At 34.5% G+C, this 14,359-nt stretch overlaps 1 protein-coding gene across 1 annotated transcript; it reads right to left on the bottom strand.

Annotated features, from left to right (window-relative positions):
• Nucleotides 1-3,862: 3,862 nt before the first annotated feature.
• Nucleotides 3,863-8,712, bottom strand: LOC116935386. The gene is made up of 5 exons (XM_045168085.1): nt 8,566-8,712; nt 7,347-8,153; nt 5,249-7,289; nt 4,020-5,203; nt 3,863-3,946 (listed from the first exon to the last, which is right to left on the bottom strand). The coding sequence occupies exons 1-5, from the start codon at nt 8,710-8,712 to the stop codon at nt 3,863-3,865; spliced, it is 4,263 nt and encodes a 1,420-aa protein (XP_045024020.1).
• Nucleotides 8,713-14,359: the final 5,647 nt, after the last annotated feature.

Below are 14,359 nucleotides of genomic sequence, written 5' to 3' on the forward strand. Positions count from 1 at the left end.
TGAAAAACCTCTCGAAACTACAAAGGGAGAAAGAAGCTGTCTACACAAAGGACAACTAGAATTAGCCGCAAGGAATAGAAACCTCGAAAGACAAATAAGAGAAAAAGAAACACTCATTTCAACTCAGGAGAGCAAAATACAACGCCTTGAGGAACGTCTAGTGGAGTTTAAGCAAAAAGAAGCTTTTTACATCGAAGCAGAGAGCGCAGACAATTCTAGAACAGAAGAACATACAGGAGAAGTTTCAAAATTAATAGACCAAATCAACGATCTAACATCACTAAGCGAAATAAACGACAAATCATTACATTTCGAATTAGATACCGAACACGTTTTAAAACAACAGCAAACTATTGAAACTCTAAAAAAACAACTAGAGTCCCAGAATAAAACAATAGAATTATTGCAGAAACAGAACGAACTTTTTAACAAAGAGAAACCAAATTTTAAAATCATGGGACTTGACCACGAAACTCCTGAGGAAGCTGAGACTTCGAGACACAACCCAATAGGAAAATCAACAGAAAAAACCCCTACCGCAGAAGAAATAGACATGATCAAAACCTTTACTCAGCCAATAGTAAAAGTATTGGGGGAACTATTCTCTCGAGAAGATAAAAAATCCATACCTCCATACAAAGGAAAAAGCACAGACAAAATGATAACGGAGTGGCTCAGCTTCTACAATAGCAATACAATCAAACCAAGAAGCATAGCACTACTCTACTCTGAATATTGTTGCGAATAACACGGCTTTTATACAGAATTGCAAGTGGCACATTGGGTGTGGCTTAGATAGCGGTGGCGCGCGGTCACTTGGTCATGTGGGCGTTGCCTTTGTGTACACCTTGCGTACACTCAATGTCCGTGCAGATTTGCCATCTTCTGTAAAGCGTAAATAATGCAGTTGGCTCGTTACATTCCTCCCCCCCTGTACAGCAGGATAAATTGGTCCTCCAATTTTACCTTTGTGTGCAGACTACAGGTCTTAGGAAGGCAACGTGAATTGCGCCAAAATATATAGTTATAAGAAGCGTCTAAAATATTGTAGCATTGGTGATGATTAAAATAATGGGGTGTTATTTTCTTTTAGATGATGTCTGGCTGTTGGTACACTTGTTTTTTCTTTTTAGCACTCGGAATTTTCGGAATAGATTTCGAATGCTAGTTTCGTCATCTATATAGTCCTGTGCATACTTCCCGTCCGTATTGAGGTTATCATCTCGAGCTCCTCGACGTAACAATATTTCTATGATATCTGTATGTCTGTGCCTTACAGCTATTTGTAATGCAGTTTCCTTTGATGTGCGTGATCTTCTATTGATGAATTCCGCTGGACACACTTCCGCGACGAATTTGTTGTTATATTTAGCAGCATAATGGAGCACTGTTTCTTCATCCAGCGTTTGGTGTACAATAATGCGATCCATCCACAAATATTTAATACATTCCATATTATTGAGAGCTATAGCCACTAGTAATGGTGGCTCTCCCATGCTGTTTTGGATGTTGAATGTATTACCGTGATGGGATAGAATACGGAGTAAATGGACATTATTGTCCGCTGCTGCTCGGTGTGCTATTGTCATCCCCTCCTCGTAAATATTGCTATCAGCTCCGTATTGAAGGAACATATCTGTCACATCGTATCTTTCTTTTATCACACTCCCGTGTAATAATGTTGTTCCATTGGGAAAAACAGTGTCCAGAATCTGTTTTATGTTTTTCCCAATTTCTCTTGCTTCTAGTAGGTGATTTCTGATCATTTCTCTTGATACTTCCAGCAAATTGTAGTTGAATTCTCCTTTCATCAACATCGTTATGGCGACGATTCTTCTTCGCGTTATCTCCGTGTCCATAGCTGGGAATGTTTTCATCATACAGTTTTTACAGTAGGCCGTTTGTGTAATTAAGGGAACTGGTAAGGACCACGTTTCCTGTTCTTCTTCGTTGTTGATTACACTTACTGTCTTACAGTTGGCGGCCATTTCACTGTCTGACGACGATGGGTCTAAGTCACTTTCTATTTTACTGTAGTAGTAACCCACTTTACTCGATGATGTTTCTTCTTCTTCCGTTTCTGATGGTGATATAGAACTTTTCTCTTGTATAAATTCACAATCGCTTTCACTATTGCTGTATCTTTTCTTTTGCATAAATTCACAATCACTGTCACTTTTGCTGTATCTTGTTACGTCTTCTTCCATACTTATATTCCGAGATATCTGCATACTTTCACTTGCGTTCGCACTAATTTGTATATCACTTTTAACTTCATTACCCATTAGATTAGCTAAGAGTTCGTCTTCCCAGTCGTTTCCTGTTGGTAGCGTTTCACTTATTTCCAATTGCGGAGTATCTTCTTCAATCCAAGTCATCAAGATTTCATCACTCCAGTCAACATTTGTTAGTTCTACGTTTTTCTTGGTTGGGTCCATTTTTTTTTTTTAAATGTATCTTTCCGTGGAGGGTTGGTAATACAACTAAAAAGTTTTTTCTTGCTTGTTTGTCTGTTATATAGTTGGAGTACCTACCCCTTAACATGCTCAAGGTTGCTTACGATTATCTACTAAAGAAATCTACTTTGAATGTCAATGTTTTTTTTGTTTTTTTTTTTTTTTTTTATGTCCTTTGTCTTTTAACTGTCTGAGTCTAGTCTGAGAAGTTTTTCTACAGTATATGTGAATGTTTTCTTTAATTGATCCCTCCTTTTTGCAAACAAAAACTTTTTATGTAAATGTTAGATTTTAACGACTCCTCCTTATAAGGAGTTTCAGTCTCGTACGCGATTTCTCTCTTTTGTAAAATGGACTTTGGAATGTTATTTCTTCCCCCCCCCTCTTTTATTGTTTTATTATTTTTTATTATTGTTATATATTTTTTTTTTTTTTTAAGATTGCGTCAAGGCGATCAAAGTAGTCTGGTGTAGCGTCTTCTTTGTTCTTCAGTTGTCGCTTGACTGTCTTTGCCGTTTGTTTTTTGAATCCCCCATTTCCCGTCATTATGTATACGTTGGATTTCCTTTCTCAGCATCTTGCTGAAATTAGAATGGCTTTTTCGCTTTTCCACCCGTTAATCTTCCAAAATCCGTGTTGTGAATTTCGTCGCTTTACGACTGCCGATGTGCAGTTGTTCGATGAGTTGTTCAACACGGTTCGGAGTGGTGTATCCTTTCCCGTTGCTCCCGTATCCGTGGTGCAACCGGTTTGGTGTAACGATTTTTACTACAAGTAAGTCCGTTTTTTTTTTCGTTTGTGTTATCTTTTTCTTGTTTGATGGGATTCTTTTCTTGTTTTGTTATTTTTGTTCTATTTTCTTTTTAGTTATTATTATTATTATTATTTAAAAAAAAATTTTAAAATTTTTTTTTTTTTTTATATATAGTGAATATCCTGGCTACGCCCGACTTCGCGATGTTCTTCCACTGCTGCACGCACGGTTCTTGTGGTGGGCAGAATCCGGAGATGATATTTATCATCCTTCAGCTTCGGTTTCCAATTTTTATCCGGAGTTGACGTATGCCGAAATCCATATACGACTTGAGCACCGCCAAGTCCGATTGGCTGTTTTGAATCATTTGAGTGATTCTGCTGAGGAAGATTGATTTGCTTTTCCGTCGGTGTACTCTATTTTTCACTATGGTTTTGTTTTTTTTGTTTTGTTTTTGTTTTTGTTTTAACTACTGATTGGAAATAAAATCCTTTTCCACGTCTACGATTTTTTGGTTGTTTTTTTTTTTTTTTTTTTAATTACGGATTGGAAATAAAATCCTTTACTACATCTTTGTTTCTTTTTGTTTTTGGTTGTTTTTGGTTGTTTTTTTTTTTTTTTTTTTTTTAACGTTATTTGTTAATTGTGCGTTTTAAATGGTCTTCTGGAGTACATCTGCATAGATCCTCCCACACCATTCCGTATCCAACGACATAGCTGCAGGTCGTGTGGCTACCTGTACATTCCTTGTTTTGCTCGTTTTCCCATTTTAATTCTTCGATAGGGTACAATTTTCCTTTCTTTGGTGCACTTGGTGTGTTTATCGACGTAAGGGTTTCTTTTGGTGTTTCTGTTGCTAACGTCATTAAAGGTGCAAATTCCTTAATGAACGGTTTTTCATTTGCTCCTCCAGCGCTGTAGATGGGTTCTGGTATCATTGAATCCATTTCTTGACCATCACTTTCGCTCACGTTACGTGATTGCTTGCGTCGTTTGAAGCTTTCCTTAATCCGTGGAATAGGATTACAGGCAATAAAAATTCTTAGACAGATGAGAAATAGGATGAATCCTATCGCTGAGAGAGCCATGATTTTTAATGTATCAAACCAGGAAAACATGTTTCCGATTTGATTGTCCTGTTCTTCTGTTACTAGGATGTCAGGCAACTCTTTGCCTTCGCCTTCATTGATACGTCCCACCAGGTCATTTAAGATATTCAGCTGTTCCATTTCCATTGTTCCATGAGCTGGATGGTTCCTTAACCCATAGTCGAAACTGTTTAAGTGCAGTTCTTCGAACTCTGCAATTAAATCCAGATTTGAGGTGTGTATGGTCGCCTCTTGTTTAATCCAGTCTCCTGCTGTTGCGTTATGTTGCCACGTATGAGGGTATCCGTTGATGTTTATCAATTGTGATTTCCAAAAACACTCTGAATACGGATGAATAGACCATCCGTCGAGTCCGATCGTACAGTTGTTTTTTCCGTAAATGAAAAATGGCTGGAACCCACACTTTGTCTCTTTTGCTGATAGTGATATCCTTTTTGGGTCGCATTGTTGCAAGGTCATGGCTTGACCAAAACCATATATCCTTGTACACATTGGAAGTCCGAGTGCGGCGGCTGCAAGCAATCCATTTGTTTGGGCTAAGATTATGGCTTGCGTTCGTTTTATTTTTGATAGCTGACAGTACACATCCCGAATTTCTTTTGCCAATTTATTGTCGTGTTCAGTTTCAATACTGATTTTGTATTGCTCGTGCATTTTTCCAAGCTCGTATTTTATCAAGTCACTTAGCTCCTCAGTTGATTTTGGTAGACCGTTACTTGTATTAGCGTCATTTAGCGGTCGATAGTCATCTACTACAATTTCGCGTGCTGTATTTTCTTTTTGTTGTGTTGAAGCCTTCAATTGATCATTTGAATTGTTGTCTTGAAATTCTGACTTATCACGGGTTGTATTGTGTTGTCTCTCAATTTTTTCTTTATCTTCTTCTTCGTTATCCTTTGATTTTGTTATTCCAGTGGTTGTTGTTTCACTTGACTGTTCTCTTATTTGACTTGGTGTGGGATATTTTAGGCTTAGAGTTGGCTCGGTGGACGAATTAATTTCAGTTTGGTTAGATGTTGGTTTTATTGCGTCTGTCGTTGTGGTGTCTATGTTAACTTTTTCTGTAGTTGTAGATGACTGTGTCGTGATAGTCGTTTTGAGTGATGTACTAGTTAATGTTGTTGATGCGGTTGTTGATGTTATTGTTGGTAATTTCTCTGCTTCTGTTGATTTTGTAGTAGATTTTGATGTTGTAGTTGATTTGGGTGTAGAGGCTGGTATTTGTGTGATAGTGGTTGTTTTTAGTGTGGTAGGACTTGGCTTTTGAATGATGGTGGTCGGTTTTTGTGTGGTAGTGGTCGGTTTTTGTGTGGTTGTGGTCAGTTTTTGTGTGGTTGTGGTCGGATTTTTTGTGGTTGTTGTCGGCTTTTTTGTGGTAGTAGTTGATTTTGTTGTTGTTGTTCTGAAGGTTGTTGTCGGTTTTGTTGTGGTTGTGGTCGGCCTAATCGATGTTGTTGTTGTTTCTGTCTTCGCACTTGTTGTTACCTTGGCTGCAATGGAAGGTATGACTGATTTATCTGTTGTAGCAGTCATGGATGTTGCTGACTTTGTCGTTATGGTCGAATTTTTAGTTATTCCTTCCGTTGCGTTTGTTTTATAGTTAATCTCCTTTGGATCACGATGGTTTAATGGTGGCAAGATTGGTAGATTTTTTCCAAATAAGGCGTGTTGCGTATGTAGAGATATTATTGCTGCTGCCGTCAATGTTCTAGGTTGATGTGGATTCCGGTACTCGAAGCTAAAATGTTGTTTCTGGCTTGTTCCATGACAGTGTCCCAACGATAATTTGTCGACCCGTCGTGTTAGGCATTTCCGGTCCGAAGCGCCTGAATGAAGTCCTGTTCTATCACTTGCCATTAATTGTCCTGTGTGATCGAATGTTCCCCAGATGGAACTTTTATCTGAGCATTCGTGCAGGATGAGCATCGTTGTGTTCGCTTTAATGCAGTTGTTTGTGTTAAATGGTCTTATCGTGAAGTCGGAGGAATATTCGAAGGCTTGGCCCTTGCTGGATGCTTCGCTACAGTTTGCCACGGTTGTTTGTGATTGCACCAAGGGGTCATTACTTGTTAATAATTTTTGTAGGCTTGTCTGACATTTGATCCAATTAGGATCGCATGCTTCGAGTGTTATTGCTTTGTTAATGCCATTGTGTGTTAAACATTTTTCATCGGGTGACTTACCATGTTTCATTAGTCCCCATCCTATCATGTCCCATATGATATTTCCTCTCCCATGGTTCCGTTTTAATAATCCTCCGAAAATTGGCGAACTGACGGTCGTTGTTACTGATGTCCTCTGTTCCAACTGGATTTCTTCGAATTCGTCAATGGATGCATCTGGGAAATTGTCCAACACATCCGGGTTTGTTGTTAGGATTTCGATAACCCATTGTTGATTTTCACTAATTGTTCCCTGTCTACTGCACGTTTTTAGTGTTGCCAATCTAACTCGTCCTTCTTCTTCATCATGTAAGGTGATGCACAGGCCTGTTTCTAGAGAAATCCATTGGTAGTTAATTAAATCCAGTATCCATCTTGATGTTTTTTCGGTACAATTTTCTGCCATAATTTGATTGTTTTCATTTGCCACGATGCAGATGTTAGTGTTCATAAGCCTTATGCTGTGATCTACGATGTATTCGAATTTTGTTCCTGTTGGCAAAGGATCTTGGATATCATATTGGTTGTGGACTGATACTTGCGTGTTTATTGATGAACCATTAACCATGAGATACGCAATTGTATCTTTTTTAGTCATTATTCCATTTTCTTCTACGTTTGTTATTATAGGATGTCCCATTCGTATCGAACCCCATGCATACGATATGCTGTAAAGTCTTTTTCCCATAGCTTCTTTCTTAGCACGATTGTCAAGAAATTCAATTTCGTTATTAGTCGACCGTTTTACTTTGCTCGCTATTGGATCTGCGTATTCATTGCAAGACCATGTATCTACATTTACTTGGTTCTCACAGGATGGTAATGAAATTTTAAAATTTTTGTATAACTTTGTGGTCGTCTCTACTGGAAAAATAAGAAATGTTAAAGGCATCCCTACTACTTTAAATCCAGGTTGGGCAAATTCTTTATTATTTATATCTGGTTTGTTAGAGAAAGTTATTTCTATCTGCTTGTTATTATCAAGAAGACGGCTAGTATTTACATTAATCATTGAGTTTGTTAATTCTATATACCCTTCACCTTTAAAAATAATTTGTGAATTTGATGAATTTGTTGATCTATCTCCCCATACTACGGTGTTATGATTTTGTGTATACTCCCCTTCTTGCTGAGTGGTGTTTAAGAATCCAAATGGACTTTCCACTAAGCTTTCTGGTGTCTCTTGTTTTAATGTTATCTCTTCTGCTAAACAATTTAATGCATGGTATTCTTTGATAGCATACCACTTCCCTTCCCCTGTAGGAGTTGATGTAAAACTCAACGTTGTTGTTCCTGCCTGCATAAGATTACCCCCACATTTTTTATTATTTACCATTTCCCAGCATTCAATTGCTGAGAGCAATTTTGTTTCCTGTGAATAAACTGTGTCAAAAGATCCTATCCAGAAAGATCCGGTTATTTTCTTAGTCTTAATCCATTGTTTGCAAGTCCATCCTTTCCAAGTTTTTACTGGATTTTGTTTAGTTATTAGCGTATAATTTGTTAGGTATCGTGGTTGATGATTAGTGCTGGGGTTTTGGCAATAGTATGGTGAGTTAATATCTAGAATTCCTCGTGTTTTAACATAGTTGCAATCGCATACAGACGAGAAGATTGTGTGGGTTGTTTGCAATGTAGTTAGAATGCAAAAGAGTAGTAATTTTTTCTCCATCTGTTAAAAAAAAATTAATTGCTTTTTAGAAATTGGATGCCTGATTTCTCGATCTTAAATTATATCGTGAGGTTGTCCTAAAGTCAGAATTAGTCTGGTCTATTGGATTGGGAAATAGCATTCTTGGATCTAAGAATGATATTATGGGTTGTTCCAGTCCAAGTTGCTTTTTAGGCCTCCCTGGTCTTCGTCTAATGGCTGCTTTTCTCGCTTCGATCTCTTGTTCTTGTTTGGTTGGAACATCTCGTGCGATATAAGGTTTAAGTCGGTTGCAGTGAACAATCGTTTTTTGTTTTTCATTTGTAATGTTTTGGATTTCGTACGTAATTTCTGAGAAACCGCGTATGATTTTAAATGGACCATTCCATCTATTTATAAATTTTCCGGCTTGAGGTGGTGCTTTTAATAGTACCAGATCGCCGGGATTGTACTTGACACTTTTTGTCCCTTCATCATAATACTTTTTCTGCTTCGTTTGAGCTTTGAACAAATGTTGGTTCGCTAATTCTTGTGCCTTTTTCCACTGGCGAGAATATTCTTCATGTTGATTTCCCTCCATTTCGCAATGACGGTTGATCTTGATGTCGTTTGGTAAAATGGGTTCTCTTCCGTAGAAAAGGTAAAATGGGCTATCTTTCAGAGTTGCTTGTTTAGACGTGTTGTATGCGAATGTGACGAATGGCAGATACCTGTCCCACTCCTCGGGTTCGTCTACCACATAACAAGCAAGCATATCACATAGCGTTCTATTAAACCTTTCTACCAATCCATCGGTTTGTGGATGATATGCAGTGGTACGCATTTGTTTTATCTTAAATAATTTACATATTTCTTGAACAATATTTGATAAAAAATTTGTTCCTTGATCTGTCAACACGATTTCTGGGGCTCCATATTTTGTTATTAACTTATTTACTAGGATATTGGCTATTGTTTGTGCGGTTTGATTTTTCATTGGAAATGTAAAGACAAATCTACTGGCATAGTCTGACAATACTAAAATATATTTATATCCCTTAACACTTTCTTGAATTGGTCCAACTACATCCATTGCAATTCTTTCCCATACCCTATCTACTGGTGGCAAAGGTTGCAATGGTGCTTTACTCGTGCCAAATGCTTTTCGTCTTGCACACTTTAAACAACTGTTAACGTATGCCGTGACATCAGATCGCATATTAGGCCAAGAGTATTGCCTTTGTAGTCTTGCTATAGTTTTTGTTATACCTAAATGTCCTGCTAATATGTGATCATGATTTTCTTCCATGATTTCTCTTATTTTCACAATGGGAACTACTATCCTTCCATATTTATCAATTAGTTCTTGTTTCTCATTTAACTTATATCCATTTATATTTCCTTTTTTATTGCCGTTCTGTATCTTTTTAAGGTTCTCTATTATTCTTCGGCAATAGTTATCTTCATGCTGTAATTCAGTCCATTCTTTATCCAAATTATTAACCTGGGATTCTGTTTTCGATTCTACTTTAGCAATGGGTAATATTGGAATACGACTAAGAGTGTCGGCGTTTTGGTGTGACTTACCAGGTCGATATCCGATTACGATGTCAAATTCTTGTAGTTTCAATGCCCATCTTGCTAGTCGTCCTGCCGGTTCAGATTTGCTCATCAACCATTCTAAAGGTCGTATAACAGTGTATTCACATTGAATACAAGTATATTCCATGCAGTTTACATATAGAAGTAAAAACTCATGTTATAACAGTGTATTCACATTAAATACAAGTATATTCCATGCAGTTTACATATAGAAGTAAAAACTCATGGTATAACAGTGTATTCACATTGAATACAAGTATATTTGATGCTGTTTACATATAGAACTAAAAACTCATGGTATAACAGTGTATTCACATTGAATACAAGTATATTCCATGCAGTTTACATATAGAAGTAAAAACTCATGGTATAACAGTGTATTCACATTGAATACAAGTATATTTGATGCTGTTTACATATAGAACTAAAAACTCATGGTATAACAGTGTATTCACATTGAATACAAGTATATTCCATGCAGTTTACATATAGAAGTAAAAACTCATGGTATAACAGTGTATTCACATTGAATACAAGTATATTTGATGCTGTTTACATATAGAAGTAAAAACTTATGGTATAACAGTGTATTCACATTGAATACAAGTATATTTGATGCTGTTTACATATAGAACTAAAAACTCATGGTATAACAGTGTATTCACATTGAATACAAGTATATTTGATGCTGTTTACATATAGAACTAAAAACTCATGGTATAACAGTGTATTCACATTGAATACAAGTATATTCCATGCAGTTTACATATAGAAGTAAAAACTCATGGTATAACAGTGTATTCACATTGAATACAAGTATATTGCATGCAGTTTACATATAGAAGTAAAAACTCATGGTATAACAGTGTATTCACATTGAATACAAGTATATTCCATGCTGTTTACATATAGAACTAAAAACTCATGGTATAACAGTGTATTCACATTGAATACAAGTATATTCCATGGAGTTTACATATAGAACTAAAAACTCATGGTATAACAGTGTATTCACATTGAATACAAGTATATTCCATGCAGTTTACATATAGAAGTAAAAACTCATGGTATAACAGTGTATTCACATTGAATACAAGTATATTTGATGCTGTTTACATATAGAACTAAAAACTCATGGTATAACAGTGTATTCACATTGAATACAAGTATATTCCATGCAGTTTACATATAGAAGTAAAAACTCATGGTATAACAGTGTATTCACATTGAATACAAGTATATTTGATGCTGTTTACATATAGAACTAAAAACTCATGGTATAACAGTGTATTCACATTGAATACAAGTATATTCCATGCAGTTTACATATAGAAGTAAAAACTCATGGTATAACAGTGTATTCACATTGAATACAAGTATATTTGATGCTGTTTACATATAGAAGTAAAAACTCATGGTATAACAGTGTATTCACATTGAATACAAGTATATTTGATGCTGTTTACATATAGAACTAAAAACTCATGGTATAACAGTGTATTCACATTGAATACAAGTATATTCCATGCAGTTTACATATAGAAGTAAAAACTCATGGTATAACAGTGTATTCACATTGAATACAAGTATATTCCATGCAGTTTACATATAGAAGTAAAAACTCATGGTATAACAGTGTATTCACATTGAATACAAGTATATTTGATGCTGTTTACATATAGAAGTAAAAACTCATGGTATAACAGTGTATTCACATTGAATACAAGTATATTTGATGCTGTTTACATATAGAACTAAAAACTCATGGTATAACAGTGTATTCACATTGAATACAAGTATATTCCATGCAGTTTACATATAGAAGTAAAAACTCATGGTATAACAGTGTATTCACATTGAATACAAGTATATTTGATGCTGTTTACATATAGAACTAAAAACTCATGGTATAACAGTGTATTCACATTGAATACAAGTATATTCCATGCAGTTTACATATAGAAGTAAAAACTCATGGTATAACAGTGTATTCACATTGAATACAAGTATATTCCATGCAGTTTACATATAGAAGTAAAAACTCATGGTATAACAGTGTATTCACATTGAATACAAGTATATTTCGATGCTGTTTACATATAGAACTAAAAACTCATGGTATAACAGTGTATTCACATTGAATACAAGTATATTCCATGCAGTTTACATATAGAAGTAAAAACTCATGGTATAACAGTGTATTCACATTGAATACAAGTATATTCCATGCAGTTTACATATAGAAGTAAAAACTCATGGTATAACAGTGTATTCACATTGAATACAAGTATATTTGATGCTGTTTACATATAGAACTAAAAACTCATGGTATAACAGTGTATTCACATTGAATACAAGTATATTCCATGCAGTTTACATATAGAAGTAAAAACTCATGGTATAACAGTGTATTCACATTGAATACAAGTATATTCCATGCAGTTTACATATAGAAGTAAAAACTCATGGTATAACAGTGTATTCACATTGAATACAAGTATATTCCATGCAGTTTACATATAGAAGTAAAAACTCATGGTATAACAGTGTATTCACATTGAATACAAGTATATTTGATGCTGTTTACATATAGAACTAAAAACTCATGGTATAACAGTGTATTCACATTGAATACAAGTATATTCCATGCAGTTTACATATAGAAGTAAAAACTCATGGTATAACAGTGTATTCACATTGAATACAAGTATATTTGATGCTGTTTACATATAGAACTAAAAACTCATGGTATAACAGTGTATTCACATTGAATACAAGTATATTCCATGCAGTTTACATATAGAAGTAAAAACTCATGGTATAACAGTGTATTCACATTGAATACAAGTATATTCCATGCAGTTTACATATAGAAGTAAAAACTCATGGTATAACAGTGTATTCACATTGAATACAAGTATATTTCATGCTGTTTACATATAGAACTAAAAACTCATGGTATAACAGTGTATTCACATTGAATACAAGTATATTCCATGCAGTTTACATATAGAACTAAAAACTCATGGTATAACAGTGTATTCACATTGAATACAAGTATATTCCATGCAGTTTACATATAGAAGTAAAAACTCATGGTATAACAGTGTATTCACATTGAATACAAGTATATTTGATGCTGTTTACATATAGAACTAAAAACTCATGGTATAACAGTGTATTCACATTGAATACAAGTATATTCCATGCAGTTTACATATAGAAGTAAAAACTCATGGTATAACAGTGTATTCACATTGAATACAAGTATATTTGATGCTGTTTACATATAGAAGTAAAAACTCATGGTATAACAGTGTATTCACATTGAATACAAGTATATTCCATGCAGTTTACATATAGAAGTAAAAACTCATGGTATAACAGTGTATTCACATTGAATACAAGTATATTTGATGCTGTTTACATATAGAACTAAAAACTCATGGTATAACAGTGTATTCACATTGAATACAAGTATATTCCATGCAGTTTACATATAGAAGTAAAAACTCATGGTATAACAGTGTATTCACATTGAATACAAGTATATTCCATGCAGTTTACATATAGAAGTAAAAACTCATGGTATAACAGTGTATTCACATTGAATACAAGTATATTCCATGCTGTTTACATATAGAACTAAAAACTCATGGTATAACAGTGTATTCACATTGAATACAAGTATATTCCATGCAGTTTACATATAGAACTAAAAACTCATGGTATAACAGTGTATTCACATTGAATACAAGTATATTCCATGCAGTTTACATATAGAAGTAAAAACTCATGGTATAACAGTGTATTCACATTGAATACAAGTATATTTGATGCTGTTTACATATAGAACTAAAAACTCATGGTATAACAGTGTATTCACATTGAATACAAGTATATTCCATGCAGTTTACATATAGAAGTAAAAACTCATGGTATAACAGTGTATTCACATTGAATACAAGTATATTTGATGCTGTTTACATATAGAAGTAAAAACTCATGGTATAACAGTGTATTCACATTGAATACAAGTATATTCCATGCAGTTTACATATAGAAGTAAAAACTCATGGTATAACAGTGTATTCACATTGAATACAAGTATATTTGATGCTGTTTACATATAGAAGTAAAAACTCATGGTATAACAGTGTATTCACATTGAATACAAGTATATTTGATGCTGTTTACATATAGAACTAAAAACTCATGGTATAACAGTGTATTCACATTGAATACAAGTATATTCCATGCAGTTTACATATAGAAGTAAAAACTCATGGTATAACAGTGTATTCACATTGAATACAAGTATATTTGATGCTGTTTACATATAGAAGTAAAAACTCATGGTATAACAGTGTATTCACATTGAATACAAGTATATTTGATGCTGTTTACATATAGAACTAAAAACTCATGGTATAACAGTGTATTCACATTGAATACAAGTATATTCCATGCAGTTTACATATAGAAGTAAAAACTCATGGTATAACAGTGTATTCACATTGAATACAAGTATATTTGATGCTGTTTACATATAGAACTAAAAACTCATGGTATAACAGTGTATTCACATTGAATACAAGTATATTCCATGCAGTTTACATATAGAAGTAAAAACTCATGGTATAACA

The sequence above is a fragment of the Daphnia magna genome, unplaced genomic scaffold (genome assembly GCF_020631705.1).
Source record: "Daphnia magna isolate NIES unplaced genomic scaffold, ASM2063170v1.1 Dm_contigs500, whole genome shotgun sequence".
Classification (NCBI taxonomy): domain Eukaryota; kingdom Metazoa; phylum Arthropoda; class Branchiopoda; order Diplostraca; family Daphniidae; genus Daphnia; species Daphnia magna.

Bases quoted from the DNA above. Each gene is read 5' to 3' on its own strand.
- LOC116935386 (XM_045168085.1), bottom strand. From the start codon at position 8,712: ATGGAGGGAAATCAACATGAAGAATATTCTCGCCAGTGGAAAAAGGCA. The intron at 8,154-8,565 runs GTACTATTAAAA...TTTTTTTAACAG, and splicing joins AGTACAATCCCGGCGATCTG to ATGGAGAAAAAATTACTACT. The intron at 7,290-7,346 runs GTAGAGACGACC...CCATCCTGTGAG, and splicing joins TAACATTTCTTATTTTTCCA to AACCAAGTAAATGTAGATAC.